At 43.5% G+C, this 17,002-nt stretch overlaps 1 protein-coding gene across 1 annotated transcript in view; it reads right to left on the bottom strand.

The window, feature by feature from the left end:
* The window catches only part of Daam1 (dishevelled associated activator of morphogenesis 1), a 160,529-nt gene that overhangs the window by 38,606 nt on the left and 104,921 nt on the right, over positions 1-17,002 (bottom strand). Inside the window, 10 exon segments of the mRNA XM_021645505.2 lie at positions 311-498; positions 4,035-4,093; positions 4,354-4,492; positions 4,834-4,951; positions 5,176-5,242; positions 7,150-7,253; positions 7,364-7,474; positions 8,542-8,875; positions 10,841-10,935; positions 16,627-16,698. Of these exon segments, the coding sequence (XP_021501180.1) occupies positions 311-498; positions 4,035-4,093; positions 4,354-4,492; positions 4,834-4,951; positions 5,176-5,242; positions 7,150-7,253; positions 7,364-7,474; positions 8,542-8,875; positions 10,841-10,935; positions 16,627-16,698 (1,287 nt within the window).

The following is a 17,002-nucleotide window of genomic DNA, read 5'->3' as shown; positions in this document are numbered from 1 at the left end:
TGGGTCTTTCTCTCTCTTACTTCTAGCACCATCCTACAGTTTGGTTTGTTTTAATGGCATCCATTTTCTACAAAGCTAATGTGATTTTTCCTTTGTTCTTAGGACAAGACAGGTGGTTAAAAACTCAACTCCAAACCACCTCTGCTGCCTAACCCATAGAATATTGGTAGTTTGTGTCCACACTACCGAGATCAACTGTGAAATGTTTCAGAGCTCATCCCTACGACAGAAGTGTCTACTTCAGTGCAGCAGGCCCCGGGGAATGAGGGTCTCATTACACTGTGGACGGGGGCCGGGTCTTCACGCTCACCCTGTTGAGCTCATGGAGCTGTGCTGTGAGATCTGCCACCTGCTGCTTAACTTGCTTGTGCTCAGTCGTCTCCTTTTCAAGCTTCTCCTTCATCTTATTTAAGGTCTGCATCATTTCTTCCTTCTCTTGGGTCTTGGCATCACATTCTCTCTCTTTCTTTTCCAGCTTTTGCTGTAGTTCATTGTGTTCTATACAAGAGAGAACAACAGGACATGAAAACAGAGATGAGGCATTTTATTTAAAAGAAAAAAATAAAATGGGCCGAGGATGATGGAGATTGTGGGTCAGCCTGACCTACATCATTCTTCTTCTCTAACTGGTGCTCTTGCTGGGAGAAGGCCTCACAGAACTATTTTAGTAACTACATTTTGGGAAAAGACCAAAAAAAGAGGCCCTAAAGCCATGGTTCTAAAAAAATGAAAGAAAAAAAAAAAAGCTTGATAAACTTCTCATGGAGAATGGTGCCTTAATTCTGAATCCTGTCGTACAGGTGGCCTAATAGCTACTCTAGGGGAAACGACTATTATAAAAGTCCCTTCTCATAAAAAGAAGCTCAGCTCTGGTGAATGAAGTTTTCTGGCTTGTACACCTCTAGCAGAGGGAGGAGTCCATGCTGCCACAGAGAGCTGCTAGCGGGCCTGGTGTGCATTCTGAAGCTGAGCTGTGTCTCTCTGCCCTCTTGGAAGGCTACCTGAAGCACGTTATGCTTCTGGCAAGCGATTATTAAAACGAGTAAAAGCAAATGTTATCCTCTCCATAGTCAGTGTCTTAAGGGTAACAGGACTGAATAGACACGGGAACCACAAGGCTGACAGGACAGAAAGGAGCTCTCAGGGGTGCTTTAATGACTTCCCCAGGTGTGAAGGAAATGGGGGGGAGGGTATCTAGTTCAGTGTAATGATACTCATTTTGCCAATGTATATAAGAGTGTTGACAGGAGTGATGGGTTTCGGAAAAGAGAAATAATGAAGTTTAGGCTGCAGGTTTTTATTTCAAATACTTGCCTCCAATGTCTCTTCTTTCATGTCAACAAATACACTAGGGACACCGCCCACTGGGACTGTGCGATACACAGCTGGTCTCTACTTCTGAATTGATAACATGTTTAAACTCTTAGTGTCTCTTTCTGACCTTCCCTGCTCTATGGTTGGTTCTCCAAACTGGAATTTGCAGAAAGGTGTGAGCCATTAAAATCCTTGAGTTTTTTTTAGCTTAAAAAAAAAAAAGAAGAAAAAAGAAAAAAAAAAGGCACCTCCAATCACATCTCCCACTCCCCGATGCCTGACTCTTGGCCCACATCTACAACAACCATACTGTATTCCTTCTTCCAGCTCCACTTCATTCATCACTGATAATTAAGAGATTAGGAACGTTCCTTCCCCTCTTTCATCATTAGCCTTTGACAAATCTGGCTATGCCTCAGATTCAGTGCGAGGTCTTAACATTTCAAGATCACTGGGCAAATCCCTCTGCAAGCAGTCTATAGGGTAGGTGGGGGCAGGGCTTAGGGGCTGGTTGGAACAGGCTCCTTGATGAAGCCTGACAACTATCTCCCAAACTGACATCATTTACTATCCATTCACCGAGTTGTTACAGACACCTTCTTGGAGGCCTGCGCTCCGCAGACCTCTCCCTCAAATATTCTCCTAACTGTCACATCTAAACAACTTCTGGTCTCCTCCTCTGAAACTGTCCACAATCCAATCTAGCTTTGCATGCTGAAGTTTCCAGAAAAGCACCCATTTTAGCTATAACTTCTCTTCTGTTGTGATTTCACTGGCTGCCCCCTTCTTCCCACTGACCTTGGAGATTTTCTCCTGCACCACCCTCCCAGTGAACCCTGTGATGGTTGTTGTGTAATTAGTATGTGCGACTCTATGCTAACTTTCCATTTATTTTAGTATTCGCAACGACCCGTGAGTAAAGTTCACGCCCATGCTGTGGGTGATGAGAACCCCAGAGGGGGAGAGAAGATGTCACTGGTCACAGGGAGGAGGCAGAGTTCAGACTTCCATGGAGAAGACAATTCAAAGCACCAGAGACACTTACGTGTCCCCTGAATGTGTGGCTAGGTGACTCAAAACCTCATGTCTCAAATGGTCTCAATTGTAAACTCAAACCTACAAACTCGAGAGTGTGTTCTTAAGCGTCCATTCACTGACTGTTCCTCATTTGCTTTTGGTAGTTGTGGTAAACAGCATGACCAAAAGCAACTCGTGGAAGAAAGGCTGCATTTTATCTTGTACTTCCAGGTCTCAACCAATCACTGAGGGAAGTCAATACAGAAATGTGGGCAGGAGCTTGAAGCGAAAACCACAGAGCGTGGCTGGCTGGCTTGCTCTTGGGCTTACAGTCAGCTTCCTTTCCTATACAGCTCAAACCTATCAGCCTAGGGATGATACTGCTCATAGTGGGCTGGGCCCTCCTACATCAATTTTCAACAAGAAAATGCCTCAAAGACATGCCAACAGGCCAATTTGATCAAGGCAACCCGCAAATTGAGACTGCCTCAGATAACTCTGGGCCGTGTCGGGTTAGCAGCTGAGGCTGACCAGAAGACGACTGTACTCTCCTTGGCTTGTTCTCGATTTTTATCCTGGTCTTAGTGCTTCTCCTCATTCAACTCATAGTGGATTCTGGGGTGCATTATAAAATCATGTGAGAGCGATGTGGGTAAACAACAGATACAGGGGGCACAGCAGCCCCGACTTTTGCTTTTCCCACCATCTCTAGTGGCTCTGAGGAAATGTGGTGTGAGAAAGGGGGGTGCTCAGGCAGCTCTTGGCCACTTGCTTCCGAACATTGGACGCTGGGTGAGAATGTAGCTGTGACTGTATGACTTTGGAAGAGAGCCCGTCGTCCAGCGTGGTGAGGTGTGGGGGAGTGTGAGCATTTTCCCGAAGGTGACTTTAGTTTGCTAGGCTTCTGAAGTAGGGAGGGAAGCTGTATGTGGCTGCACCAGGAGGAACTCAAATGTCTCTCCCGTCAGAGGCAGATGACATCAAAGGCATATTCCAGCAGCACTAGCAGCTGGCCTGCTAACAGTCATAACACACATCTGCACAGTTTCTCTTTCTACGGCTGGCCATAGAGGACAGAAGCAATGGTACCAAGGTGGCTATGCTTTTGCCTTAAGATTCTGAAAAACTTCCGGTTGTATTTACTCAAACCCAAAATACTTTTAAGTGAACTGCAGCTGTAAGGTGGGGCTTAGGTGCTCAGCAGTTTTAAAGAAATCTTGAATTATAAATTCTTTAAAAAATTATTGCATGTGTGTGGTTTGAGTGTGTGCATGAGTGCATACAGGAGGCATATGTGGAGGTCAGAAGTAAGCGTCAGTTCTCTCCTTCCACCACATGGGTCCCGGGGATCAAACTCAGGCTGTCCGGCTTGGCAGCAAGTAGCTATATCCATGAGCCATGGCAGGGGCCCCTAACAAAAGCCCACGACTTTAATCTTTGTTTTCAGTTCATGAATTCTGAACAGCAAACGTTACCATCTTTTCTAAACTGTTCACAAAACAATGAAACAAAAGGATGAAATACCTTGGAGACAGCAAGAGAACTAAACGGTTCGATTTTTTAAAGTCAATGTGAAAATGCCCTAAGACGTGACAAAAGCTAGGCTCCTGGAAGTGCAGAAGTCAACATGAAGCCACGATGTCAATTCCCCAAAACCCGGGTCCCCTAAGCATAGTCACACCTGCCAGGGCCTTGCCACCTACCTTTTCTCATCTTCTCTGCCTGTTCTTTCCATTGCTTAACTTCATTTTCATTAACCAACCTATAGAATAGTTAAAGGAATACTCGTTACAAAAAAACAAAACCACGTCCATTGCTGAGTATGTTCTCCCTGAACACACAAATAGTGTGCTACATAGAGTCCTCAGTGGAACCCAGATGCTACTTAGATGTATTTCATGTTTATTTGCAGCTCATTTTGATCCTTAGAACATTTCATCTGCCTCCCTGTGAGCTGAAGTAGGACGAAATGAGTATCTTGCATTGCCATCACTACAGGAAGCAAGAAGAGAAGAGACTTACATTCTTACAACGTTCTTAATATTAAAGTTTTCCAAAGGCGTGGAGTCGGGGTCCTGTCCCTTGTCATTCTGGATAACTATTTGCTGTATGATTCTGTCTAGCAGCAGCCAGTACTGAACTGTGTTACCACTTCTCTTGTCTAAAAAGGAAAAGAGGGGTAGAGAGCAATGATCACGCTGTTTGTAAACGAGGAAGGGTAGTTTTCAACAGTGGGCACCCTTTAGAGCCACAGATCTGATCAAAAGGCTCTCTCCATACCCATTTCTACATGTGTTGTAAGGCATGCATTTATTTTGAAATCAAAGTAAATTATAGGTCATTTCATTTTGAGGATTTCATAACTGCCCTTAATCTGTGAGGAAGCAAACACTGGAAAGCCACAAAGCTGAGGCACCCAGTCTACTTAGCACTGTTGGGAAGACAGAGTGCTTTGGCTGCTGTCCTAGGTGTCCATGGCACCCACACAGTCACAACACTCACAAGGCATCTGGAGGCAATGGTGCAGAATGGACATGAAGTGGGGGTAGGCTTCACTGTGGGTCAGCCTCTTCCGGGTCAGCTCAAACATCTGAGTTGCGCTTTTTGTGTCTATGTGAACCTATTTTACAGAAAACCAAAGCCAAGTCAATCATCCAATTTCTTGATTCCCCAATACAGGAAGAGCACTCACAATGCAAGCACAAGCGAATCCTGCCACTTAGGTCACGGGACGTTGACTCTGCTCACAGGTTGCACTGGCCCCCACCAACTCAGCACATGCATTCCAAGAGGCAAGTCCTATGATCAGACAAGCCACTCCAGAGCAGTTACAGGAATACATACCAGTTCAAATCTTTTGGCAAACTCTAGTTCGTCTTCATTTCGCAGCATTTCAAAAAAGTCTAAATGCCTGAAAGGTAATGGACCAAAAGTGACTGAAAGCAAGACATCTCAAACACAAGCACTAAGGACTCGGGAGGCTGACGTGCAGGCCTATGCACCCATCAATCATTAGGTAGATACAGGAGCACCCCACGCTCAAGCCCTGCCCGGGCTGAATAGAGTGCCTGCCTCACAAGGCAAAGGGAGGAAACGCTGTTTAGCGGCTAGTAATTGCCATTACACGTAAGGCCCTGGGGTTGACCCTCAGCCAAGCAAAGAAAAATAAAAGAGACCCTTCCTGATTTTTAGTGATATCTCCAAAAGAAACATGGTAACAAAACTTGAGTGCCTTTGTTTAACCATATTTTTTTCTAAATGAACAAAAAAAATACATATCTGAATAAGATAATAATAAGAGGGAGAAAAAAGGAAAACCTAGGTTGTATAGCACATAGTAGGTAATTATCAAATGATTAAATGCTTACCAAACCTAAAAAATGTCCAGATTCAACTTTCCAACTCTTTAAATGGAAAAGAACTTTGAAAACATACACCCACACTTGACTTGGTGTTGAGTTACAGATCAGAAAAAAAAAAAAAAATTCATGTCATTCATTTATTTGTGCAAATTCTTATTATTCTCCTCCTCTGTGTTCTACATTCCAGGGATGATAAGAGGACAAACACATATGATCAGGGGGAAGAAAATACAGGGAAGGCCACAGAACTGCAAAATACATTGTTGGAGGTCATTCTGATGCTGGCCCTCAGGATCTGGTTACACCTATGTTTGTTGTGTGAACCTGCTTAAGACATTTACTCGATTGGTTAATTAAAGGCCTATACCTGGGCAGGGCAGAATGGGATAGCTTAGGTGCCCAGGCTTTTGAGGACAGGGAATCACAGGAAACAGACAGATGGGAAGAGAGGAAGGAGGTGGATACCACAATGGGTTAGCGTGGAGAAGAAACCACATGGGCTTGGAGGAAAGAATCCAACAATGGTGTGCAAAGGCCCAGGTGAAGAATTAAAGCAAGCTTATTGGCATCGTGGATGGAAGATAGTTCAGATGAGGATGGTTAAGGTGGATAGCACTGGATGGGGGCTGGGAGATGGATGGTGAGGTTATTCAGACAGTGTGGGTAGGAATGTCTGCTCGGCCCAAGGTAAATAAGGCAATTATAAAATCTAACAGGTGCCTGTGTCTTATTATTTGTGACAGTGGGTTAACTAATACTGCCGTGATAATCTAGTGCTAATAATAAACATTAAATAGCCCAACACTGTCTTTTTTTTTTCTACGACAATGCATGAAAGAAGTTCTCTGCAGACTAAGGGAACAAGTGATCAGAAACCGGTGGAAGGTGTTCACAGCCAAAGACAAACCAAGTGAAAGGGTACCCAGGCAGGAGTGTCTGTGGCGCCTACACTGACTATCACAGAGAAGAGCACGCAGCTGAGGGAGAAGGCGGTGGCAGCAAACATCTGGAAGCTGGTGAGGATGCCTTAGAAACAGTGACAAGTGAACAGTGGCTGCAAACTGGCATTCACAGAATGCCTATTAAAGTTACTAAGTGATTTCACAGGGCTCAGCGTCAGTTCTCGTGACAGAATCAGGGCCCAGCTGTCATTGCCATCATCACCATTTTTATAGGTATTAAAACACGAGCATTCAGAAACAGTGAGTGACTTCAGCAGAACACACAGGACGCAAGACTGTGGCAGGGCAGATCTGGGCTGCAGGAAGCTTTCTGCATGCCACGCTGCTTCCTCCACTGACAAAGTTTCACCAGAGGAACATAATAATCTGAAGTGCCAGGCCGTGCAAGCTGCTGGTGTGACAGGCAGGCTGGAAGCAGCTCACGGCCTGGCACTTCACATGCTCCATACAGTGGATATGGCGTGGGCCTCTCAAGCAGAAACAGTCGGACTTACCTGTCTAATGTTGAATTTTCGTGTTCCCTTAATTTATCTATAACAGGTTGAATTCCTAACATCAGGAACTCATAGCGAAGATGGAGCCTGAAGTCCAAACTCTCCTGAAAATAAAAGGGCAACACAACACATTTTTGTAGATTTTCAACTGTACAGTTAGTATATTGGAAAAGTGCTCGTCAATGCTATCATCGTAAAACTGCAGACTTCTTACCACGCCTGCTCCTTGGCTCAGCACTGCATTGATGAAGGACATGATGGCAGTCTTGAGACTCACTTCGTCCCGATAGCGGCCAGTACTTTTATCCAAGTCATTAATTAATGTCTGTCAATAAAAAATAAGGTCATAAAACAGTGATTCTTAACCTTCTGCAACCCTTTAATACAATTAGCTCCTCGTGTTGTGGTGAACCCCAACCATAAAATTATTTTCATTGCTACTTCATAGCTGTAATTTTGCTACTGTTATGAACTGTAATATAAATATTTGATATGCAAGATCTAATATGTGACCCCAAAAGGGTCATTCAGCCCCCAAAGGGACTGTAACCTATAGGTTGAGAACCACTGGTCTAAAATATTGCCAACCCCACGATGCTCAATTTAAGAATTTTTTTTTTTTTTTTTTAATGCTTGGAGGTTAATTTTTTAAATCTCACCTAGCCAGAATTACACTGATTCAGAGAACACCTCCTCTATAACTCAGACTTGGGGTTAAAAACTCTCCTTTTCAGGGTGTGTTCAGAGTAAGTATATAAAAAGAATAGGAAACTTTGCTTCCTTGTCTCCACCTGCTTTTTATTGTTCGGTAAAAATATGATGACATAATCTCACCATTAATTTCGATCCTAAGCAAAGAATCACAATGTGTAAACTTTCCAGGGAATACAGCATTCAGTGGATTTAAAGCATATGTGCTATGTAATATACAGGGTGCTACCACAGCTTTTTGTTCTCAATTTTATTTTACTAAATGTATCATTTTTATTTATGTGTGAGTGTTTTGCCTACATGTAAGTGTGTGCATGGTGTGTGTGTCTGGTGCCCACAGAGGTCAGGAGAAGTCACCAGATCTCCTAGAACTGGCATTATGGATGGTTGTGAATCACCATGAGTACTGAAAACTGAACCCCAGCATTCTGAAAGAGGATACATACTCCAGTCCAGGGTCACAGTTCTGAGTTCAGTGTATCTTAGCTCCCAGACTGGCCAACTCTAGAAAGCACTTTCTATTTTCTGGTTCTTGAACCTAAGAGAAAGGGACTGTCTGAAGACAAAGTGTAAGTGGTCACTACTGGAGGAACTATTAATTAATCTCCTTCAGGGGCAGAAAAGGTGCTTGTTTATGTAAAGATAAGAGTGGGGAGAATGAGGAAGCCTGGGGCCGCCTACCTGGAAGCGGGTTCTCTCGCTGGCATACTTCTGGTAGTGCAGCATCGCCTGCAGGACTTTCTTGTGGCCTCCTGGAACCAGGCACACGGCGCCCAGGATTTCCAGCACAGCCACCTTTGTTTTAATGTTCTCTGTGCTCAGACTCTGAGCAATGACATTAATACTCTCCGAATGAGCCAGAACATGGGCCCGGCCTTGAGAGTTGTTCATCAGTGCCTTTATGCAGCCAATGAGGGACGTATGTATCCGAGACTCGGAGGTCTCGTAGTCCATGGTCTTCAGGAAGTTGAGAATACATGACAGGCCATCCAAGTCGATGAATCTGGTTACAAACCTGTCAGGAAGAGAAGTGATTAGATTCATCCCTTTGTGCTTTTGGAACCATCCTTGATGGAAGAGCCCAGAAGAAAGAAAGAAGACGCATGTCCTCAAGAACCCAAAGGCTTACGTTAATGAGGCCTTTGTAATTCTTTTCCTCTTCCATGGCACAGACCCAATGGTCCATCTAACCAGACTGAAAAAAAATCTCCACTGGAGACAAGCATCCCTCAGCTGGCACAAAAAACCCAGTGGTAGGTCACATCCTCACACAAAGCCTCGAATAGCTGTCACTAAGCAAATGTACCTTGGCCCCCTCTCCCTGGCATTGGGGATTGAACTCAAGGCCTCACACATGCTAAGTACACATCCTGCCATCCCTAGACCATCTCTCCTGTGCTAAGCTAAAAGTCATCTAGGTTATTGCAGCCTATCACTCCCATGTGGGATATCGGCCCTGACCATGCCTGAGACAATCAAGAGCGGCAGCTTTCAATTCTACTTCTCATCAGACAAGTGACTGTTTTTATTCCTGGTGTTTCTTTTTGGGGTGGGGAGTGGTACCTTTGTTTTTTCAAGACAAGGTTTCTCTGTGTAGCCTTGGCTGTTCTGGACTTGCTGTGTACATCAGTCTAGCCTTGTGCTCACAGAGACCCTTGTGCCTCTGCCTCCCGGAGCGCTGGGATTATAGGCGTGCACTACTGTGCCCAGCTTTCTAGGGAGTTTATAGTAAAATCCTTCTTTTATATGACACGCTACATGTAATAAACACGCCTAGGTTGCTACTGAGAATTAATTTTATCACCATTTATAACCTTCATTGTTAAGCCCAGGAGGCTCCACAATGCATGTGTGCGTAGGACAGCTTCTGTGACTGTTTATCTGAATACTCAAAGAGCTTCCACACTCCCTCACCTCCGGATACCCCTCAGCTTCTGAGAGTTCACAACAGATTGAGAATGTAGGTGTGTGTCTTCATGCTCTGGATGACCCCGTCAAATGCTTGCACAGTGTTTTTCACACATCAGTTCATTCGTTTTGTATAGGTCATAAAGTTTGCATTTGTTACTAAAGAAAGATAACTTATTTTTTTTTAAAACTATTCCACCCAACCACATGACCCTTCACTCACGGCACCAGCGCTAATAAATGTACCTGCAAGTACCTCAACATCTCACCAAATTCTGGAGACTTTAGTGGGACGTGGAGGAGAGGCACAGTGGAAAGGGTTACTAGAGAGAATTCATTCCTTGCCAGAAAGTCAATCCATCTTTATTATAAATAATAGTTTTACTGTCATACAGGTTACTTGCCATAAAATTCATTGATTTAAAGACCACAATTCAGTGGTCAGAAAATATCCCATAGTTTTAGCCATCTATTGTCAGCTGGTGGAAATATGGATTGCTTCTATTCTTAAAAAAAAAAAAAAGAAAAAAGAAAAAAAAAACTACCTTGAATAAGGCTGACAGTGAATATTCATACACAGTGCTTAGGGTCCTATCATTTCCGTGTGTGTATGTATGTGTATGTGTGTATTTCCTTCGTTTTCTTGTCTATGTCCCTAGGAGGTATGACAACTGATGGGTTATATGGCAACACTATATTTTACAGTTTAAGGTACTAGCTGCCCTATTGAATTCCCAAATGGCTTCAATGACATTCCCAATAGAATGAATAATGTTTCACCTCACCATCTTTCTGCTCCTTCATTCTCTCCCCCCTTCTCTCTCTTCCTCCTACCTCTTTTAAAAATGTTAGCTAGTGCCTCCTTCTCTTTTAAAAGAAGGAAAGCATTTATCAAACGTTCAGTGATCAAAGTAGTTCATATATCCATAGTTCAAAGTATCCATAGTTCAGGTACACACTTTTAAACCTAAGAGTCCCTGGAAGGTTGGACCATTGCAGCAAATAGGAGGGAGAGAGGAGAGGAGAGGACAGGGAAGGAGAGAGCACAGCTGCACCACCCAGGGGAAGGCACCTCATGGGCTTTGTCCTCAGAGCTGTCTTTAGACTTTCAATGGTTTTACTCCTCTCTTCTTCTTCTTCCTTCTCTAAAGCTAGCAGAGATTTTCTCTACAAGAGAAAACAGAAGTTAATTCTTCATTACTACATTTTAATTATTGTAAATAATTTATACAAAAAAATCAGTACATCTATAATTGAGATTTAGCACCAGAAAAAACAGAATACCACCAAGAATTTTGCAAAGTTTTGTCTGTTCCAAGTTAAATTTTCAAATTCTAAATGACATTTTAATAAACTGCCTTTGACATTTTAGAAGAGATTAAGTTGCACAAATGTTTGTATAATTATTGTATTGCAATGCCCTGATGCAGATATTACCAGAAAGCTGAGCCTGTAGCTGGGTGCAACTTTCTGGCAACTAAAGGTAAAACTCTCACAGGGTCAGGTGACACATACACAGACACTTTCCCATAAGATCAATGAAATTAGTTGAAACTGGAATCAAGATGAAAGGGATCTCTTTGCTTCAAGTATTTTTTAAACTAACAATTAAATTGAATCTGATACTAAGATAGACTCTATTCCAAGAGTAATTACAAGTTCTTAATAATGACCCAACATCATTCAGAAATCAAGGTATGGAAGACAGGGAAGGGAGGAAGAGACGGTGATGTGGGTAGGGGCATATACACCCCCTTCACATACACATAAACTGAGAGAGAGAGAGAGAGAGAGAGAGAGAGGGAGAGAGAGCAAGGGAGGGAGGGAGGGAGGGAGAGAGGGAGAGAGAATGCAGAGAGCTGGTCAGGCTGTGATTCTCCAGCTGACTGACCCAACAGGCCTGTGGGTCTGCTACATTCCTACAAAAATTTCCAGGCAATGCTGATGCTGCAGGAGCAAGGCTCTCAGTAAACAGATCTTAGTGACGTTATTTGTTTACTGACTTTGTGTGTGTATATGTGTGTGTCACTTTACATATGCATATGTGGTCCAGGTGCCATGAAACCAGGAGAGAATATCTACCGAGTGTTCTGATCTACAACACTCTGCCATATTCTCTCTTTTTAAAAAAATATTTATTTTCATTTCATGTGTACGGTCATTTTGCTTGCATATGTGTATGCTACACATGTGCAATACCTGAAGAAGTCAGGGGAAGGCATCAGATCCCTTGAACTGGAGTTCCAGATTGTTGTGAACCACTGTATGGGCTGGGAATTGAACTTGGGTCTTCTGGAGGAGCAGCCAGTGCTCTCAACTTCTGAGCCATCTCTCCAGCCCTAGGACTCAGCCCTAAGACTTTCTCTTGAGAAAGTCTTTCACTGTATCTGGACGTTGTATGTTATATGTTATATGTCTATGTTGGTTGGTATTAAATGGCACCTCAATAGTATCTACGCTCATCTGGGAGATAGGCCTCTAGGCATGCTTATGGAAGATTCTCTTGATTATATTAATTGGAAGACCTATTTTAATTACAACTGGGACAATTCCTGAACTGTAAATGGAGAAAGCAAGCTGATGACTGGCATTCACTGTTTTCTGTTCCTGACTATGGATGGGATATGACCAGCTGTTTCCAATTCTCACTGCTTTGACCAAGTTCTTCCCATGATGGCCTGAACCCCTGAGTTGTGAGCTACAATAAATACTTTCTCCCTTAAGTTGCTTTTCTCAGAGGATTTTATCAGAGCAACTGGGAAAGAAGCTAAAGTACCATCTCTTGAGTCCTCGGGTGACAGAAAGTCACAATACTCACAAGGTTTACAGTCTTTCCCTCTCATCCATGACTGCCTACCGGTGCCAAAACAGCCCTCCTACCTCACGTCTAGTCCAGAGGCCTTTACCCAAGGAGCTGCTGGCCCTTTCCTCTGTGCTCAGAATGCATATTCCTGTCTCCTTGGCCTTATCTGTTATCAACAATGATAAAAGGTTGCAGTGAGGTGACTCCTCAGAGAAAAAAGCCTGACGGTTATCCATGGCTCTCAACAATCTAGTGTTTCTTTTTATCTCAGGTTCACAAATCATCATGGAAGACTTCATTATTATTATTTTAAAATCAACAGTACCAACATAAAGTAACTAACTCTTCATTAAAACTTGACCTTTTGATGAGAAAGAGGTGTAAGGCCTACAGCAAATAAATAACTGGTGTCATTTATGGCAGCTGATGGGTGGTTGAAATTTTTTTAAGTTGTTATTGTTCTGCTAGAGCTGCCCTTTTGCTGGTGATGTGTCTCAACAGCTGTCACCAGAGGACAGTTGACAAAGAAGCTGTGCACAGAAATAAATAGCCAACGAGTTCCTCCAAATCGCCATGTGAAGCCTCCTGTGGAAAACTCAGTGTGAACCTAGCAAAGGGTGTTTGATCGCCTTTAGGGTCTCAGCGATTGCTCTGATTCTGCAGCTCAGACTCAGGTCTTTGTCATGAGTGCCACTCCTTGTTTTAAGAGAGTAACATTGTAAGACCATGCCGAACTCCAACTACATTTTACTGTGGGTCACCAACACGAGATAACAGTCTGTGTACTCAGCATTTTAGCAGCCCTGAAGAAGGCTGCTGCACAGAGAGGGCAGTAAGTCTTGTCTCTCAGAGTTGGGAAATTCATGAAGCGCCACAGAAAACTCTATGGAAACCCCCTTTCCTAACACGGGAAGAATTCCCTTCAAAGCAGAAAAAACATGATCATCCCTTACTGTGAAACTGTTCGATTTTGATTTGAGGTTGCATTTGTGTAACAAAAAAAGATGAACCTGCCAAGGATGATTTTTTAATGGAAGGATGCTGCTTTTTATAGAAAGCCTCAAGTGTTCAGGCTTTAGAAGTTTCCTTCAAAATGTGTAGCTGATAATGGAGATAAACCCACATTTCTAGAGTTAGTCTCCAAGCCACACAGTCGCAGGCACTGGCCCACAAATGGGAAGGGCGTTACGATGGCCATAAGTGTCTGCTCACGCAAGAAGTCAGCAAAAGACAAAGCACATGTTAGCAAGGACCTTGCAGGGAAAGCTGCTGAGATGCACACGGAGACACAGGCCACAGATGTGGCACAGTGTCCCAGACCAGAGCCACTCTGGTCTGAAATATTGCCTGGGTGTAAACTGGGCAAAGGGGACATCACCTTACATCTTCCCCCAAAGCTCCAGTCCTAAGACCTGTTAGGCCAATCCCCTGAATCATACAGTTCTCTGACTTTTTAAAAGCCAACAGATAACTCAGAGGTCCTTTAAAGAACAAAGCATTCTTGTTAGGAGGCTTATGTAAAGTAACTTAACTTGTTCCACAAAAGGCTAGCTTCATAGCAAGTGTGGTTGTTCTCAACCTAGACTGCTTTATCAGGCTCCAGAGGCATTAAAGAAAGCAGATGCCTTCCCTCCCCCAGAACAGTCAGTCTGCCTACAGTGTCTACCTAGGGGCAGGGAGGAATCCCCCACCCCGGCCTCTTTCATGTACCACACTGATTTCAAAACCAAGAATAAGAGACTAATTGCAAGGTATTTTAGGGTTCAGACAGAAGGTTTAAATTCCTAATTACATGACCACTTCTTAATTTGATGACCTTGGACAATGTAACTTCTCTCCAAACTCAGACTCTGTCTATGAATAGCACGGGCAGCACATCATGAGGGTCAGGATTTAAGCAGCACTGCTTGTCACATGAGGCACATTCAATGGCAGTAGCTGCCACTGATGTTGCAGATGACAGATGATGACAATGTAGACAAATGCCTCTTCATCGGTTCTCTAAGCAGACAGCCAGAGTCCTGCTCCAGAAACAGGGAAGGACTTGGAGGAACTGCATATCGTCTCTGTGCCCAGGAAAAATGTCTCAGGGCTTTGCTGTGTGCTATGGAGAAGACTCTAGCACAGATGTCAGCCAGAACTGTGCAAGGACTAGTGACAACCAGGATGGCGAGAGAAACAGAACTCAGCAGGGTTTCTGCTGTTACTTGGCTCCTTGCTTCTTTAAGGATGCCAATGTTCTGAGACCGGGGTAACCCTTGGACAACTAATGCTGTTTATCTTTGACCCTGGAAAGACAATGCCTCGGGCCTCAAGGAAGAAGCATTTAGCTTTGCTAGGTGTCTGACAAGTAATGGACAGCAAAGTGACACAATCTAATAGCCTTATGATGTCCTGGGGAAGACTTTGGATTAGGAACCAAACAATTAAAGTGAAGAGCACTCAAGAATGCTGCAAAGAGCTGTCCAGGGGACAGGAGGAAGCGAGGAGTTTGAAGAATAGCCACACACTGGTATATCAAAGACCCTGTAACTCAAGGATAAGCCTACCCTAGACACAAAAATAACTAAAATTTATAGAACTTGCCAACTTCCAAGGGGGAAAAGATCCACACGTCTTAGTTCTTCTCCATTCAGGGCTGAGAACCAATTAAGTAGGCATTTCTGTTGTTAAGCATCAAACAATGCCAACTTAATTACACCCAGAGACAGTCTGCCTAAGAGCTCCTTTTCCCTAAGAGTTAGGAACAAGAACTCACAGACAACCTCTACATGCAAGAAATAGTGAATGGCTCCAAATTGTTATAGCCTGGGTGGATGCACAGAAAAAAACCTGGAGGTCATCAGAAATCTCCCACTCCACTAACAAATCCTTACAAGCGCCGAGGCTACTCTTTCCTCATCTCTGGTGCAGCACTATAGAATAGGACTGGGGGGTTCTTTTCTTTTTTCTTTTTAGACTAGAAACCCTGGAGGCAAAAGCTTATGTGAGTTTTTCTATATACAGTCCTGATCCCATCTTCCGGGGTGTTTATTATTCAAGATACAACAGCAGAGAAAGAAAGAGACAGAGGGAAGATGAGGAAGATACTGAAGGCCGAGGCCTTTCAAAGCTTAAAGAAGAGCGGGCCATTCATGGGTCCTGGTGGGCTTATAACTGTTGCTGTAGGAGCAGCAGTAAAACACTAGAACACCTTAAAGGGCTTGGAGGAGCACGAAGACAATTTTCCATAAGGACCTGAGTGGAGGCAGGAAGGAGGCAGAAGCCACCTTTTATCTGATATTATGAATTTAAAGTTGGACTAAAGCCGATTCTTAAAATTGTGAAGCAAAGACTATGGTCTTCAATTTTCATCAGTGGCAACAGATTTAAGCCACTAAGGCTCAAAGGCTGATGACTTATTTCCTGTTGTGAATTTTAGCTGTGATTAACAGAGGATCTTCAAGCTGCCTGAATGCTAACATCTCAGAGCCAGAATTCAGATACCCAGTATGAATTTTAACTGATGGCTGAACTCAAAAGCCATGGACCAAAGCATGAGAGCATTCCTCATTCCTGAGGGCATTCTGATTATTATGTCACTTCAATTCACTTTATGATTATGTATATGAGCCTCTCCCTTCCACCCTAAACTCAAGAAGCCAGGAAGGAACTGAGTTTCCAGGGATAAAGAGATCGGCAAAGAGAATGACGAAGGGACAGTTGAGTTGTTCTCTTGTTGGACGATTCTACCTTCCACAATAGTGTTTCAAAGCTCGGGATAAGTAGTCACAGCAATATCAAGTTGAAGCTGAAAACAAGCCATGTTTTAAATGGTATTTCCTCTTGAAACATTAAAAACAATCATATTTCAGTGTGTGTAGGTTCTATTTAAAACATGCTAGAAAAGCCTAGCAACATTTCTGCCTCCATCCCCAACACCTAAAGCGCTGAGTATCTGGAATGCAGTTTGGAAAGGGAATGGCACTCTGGAGGTCTTGCTCAGTCAAACTCATTGTGCAACTGTGCACTTTGTACTCGATTTTAAGGTGTCACGGAATGTAAATTATACTTACAGCAGCCATGGAATTGAGCTGATCAATGTAGAACTCAGGCCAGCTCGTTGCTCCCTTGTTTTCTTCCTGGTCCTACACAAAAAGAGGAGAGAAAAGGAGGTAGAAAAAAATAAAAAGGTGACACATTGCAAGAGCCCCCCCCCCACCAACACATTTGATGTCCCACGCATCAGGACAGTGTCTGCAAAGCCACTGGGATGCAGGAGATTCTTATTTTAACTATCAGATCATCTACTTCACTAGAATGGGAAGGACAGAGAGATAGAGACAGAGAGAGAAATTTAGTTTTGGGTGTAGCAAAAAGGACATGAGGAAGGGAGTTCACATGGGAACTGAGTCACACCACGGAGTAAAGTTTTTTTCCTTTAGGGACATA

The sequence above is a fragment of the Meriones unguiculatus genome, chromosome 7, assembly GCF_030254825.1.
Source record: "Meriones unguiculatus strain TT.TT164.6M chromosome 7, Bangor_MerUng_6.1, whole genome shotgun sequence".
Taxonomy (NCBI): domain Eukaryota; kingdom Metazoa; phylum Chordata; class Mammalia; order Rodentia; family Muridae; genus Meriones; species Meriones unguiculatus.
This window is presented reverse-complemented; position numbering and strand designations above follow the sequence as displayed.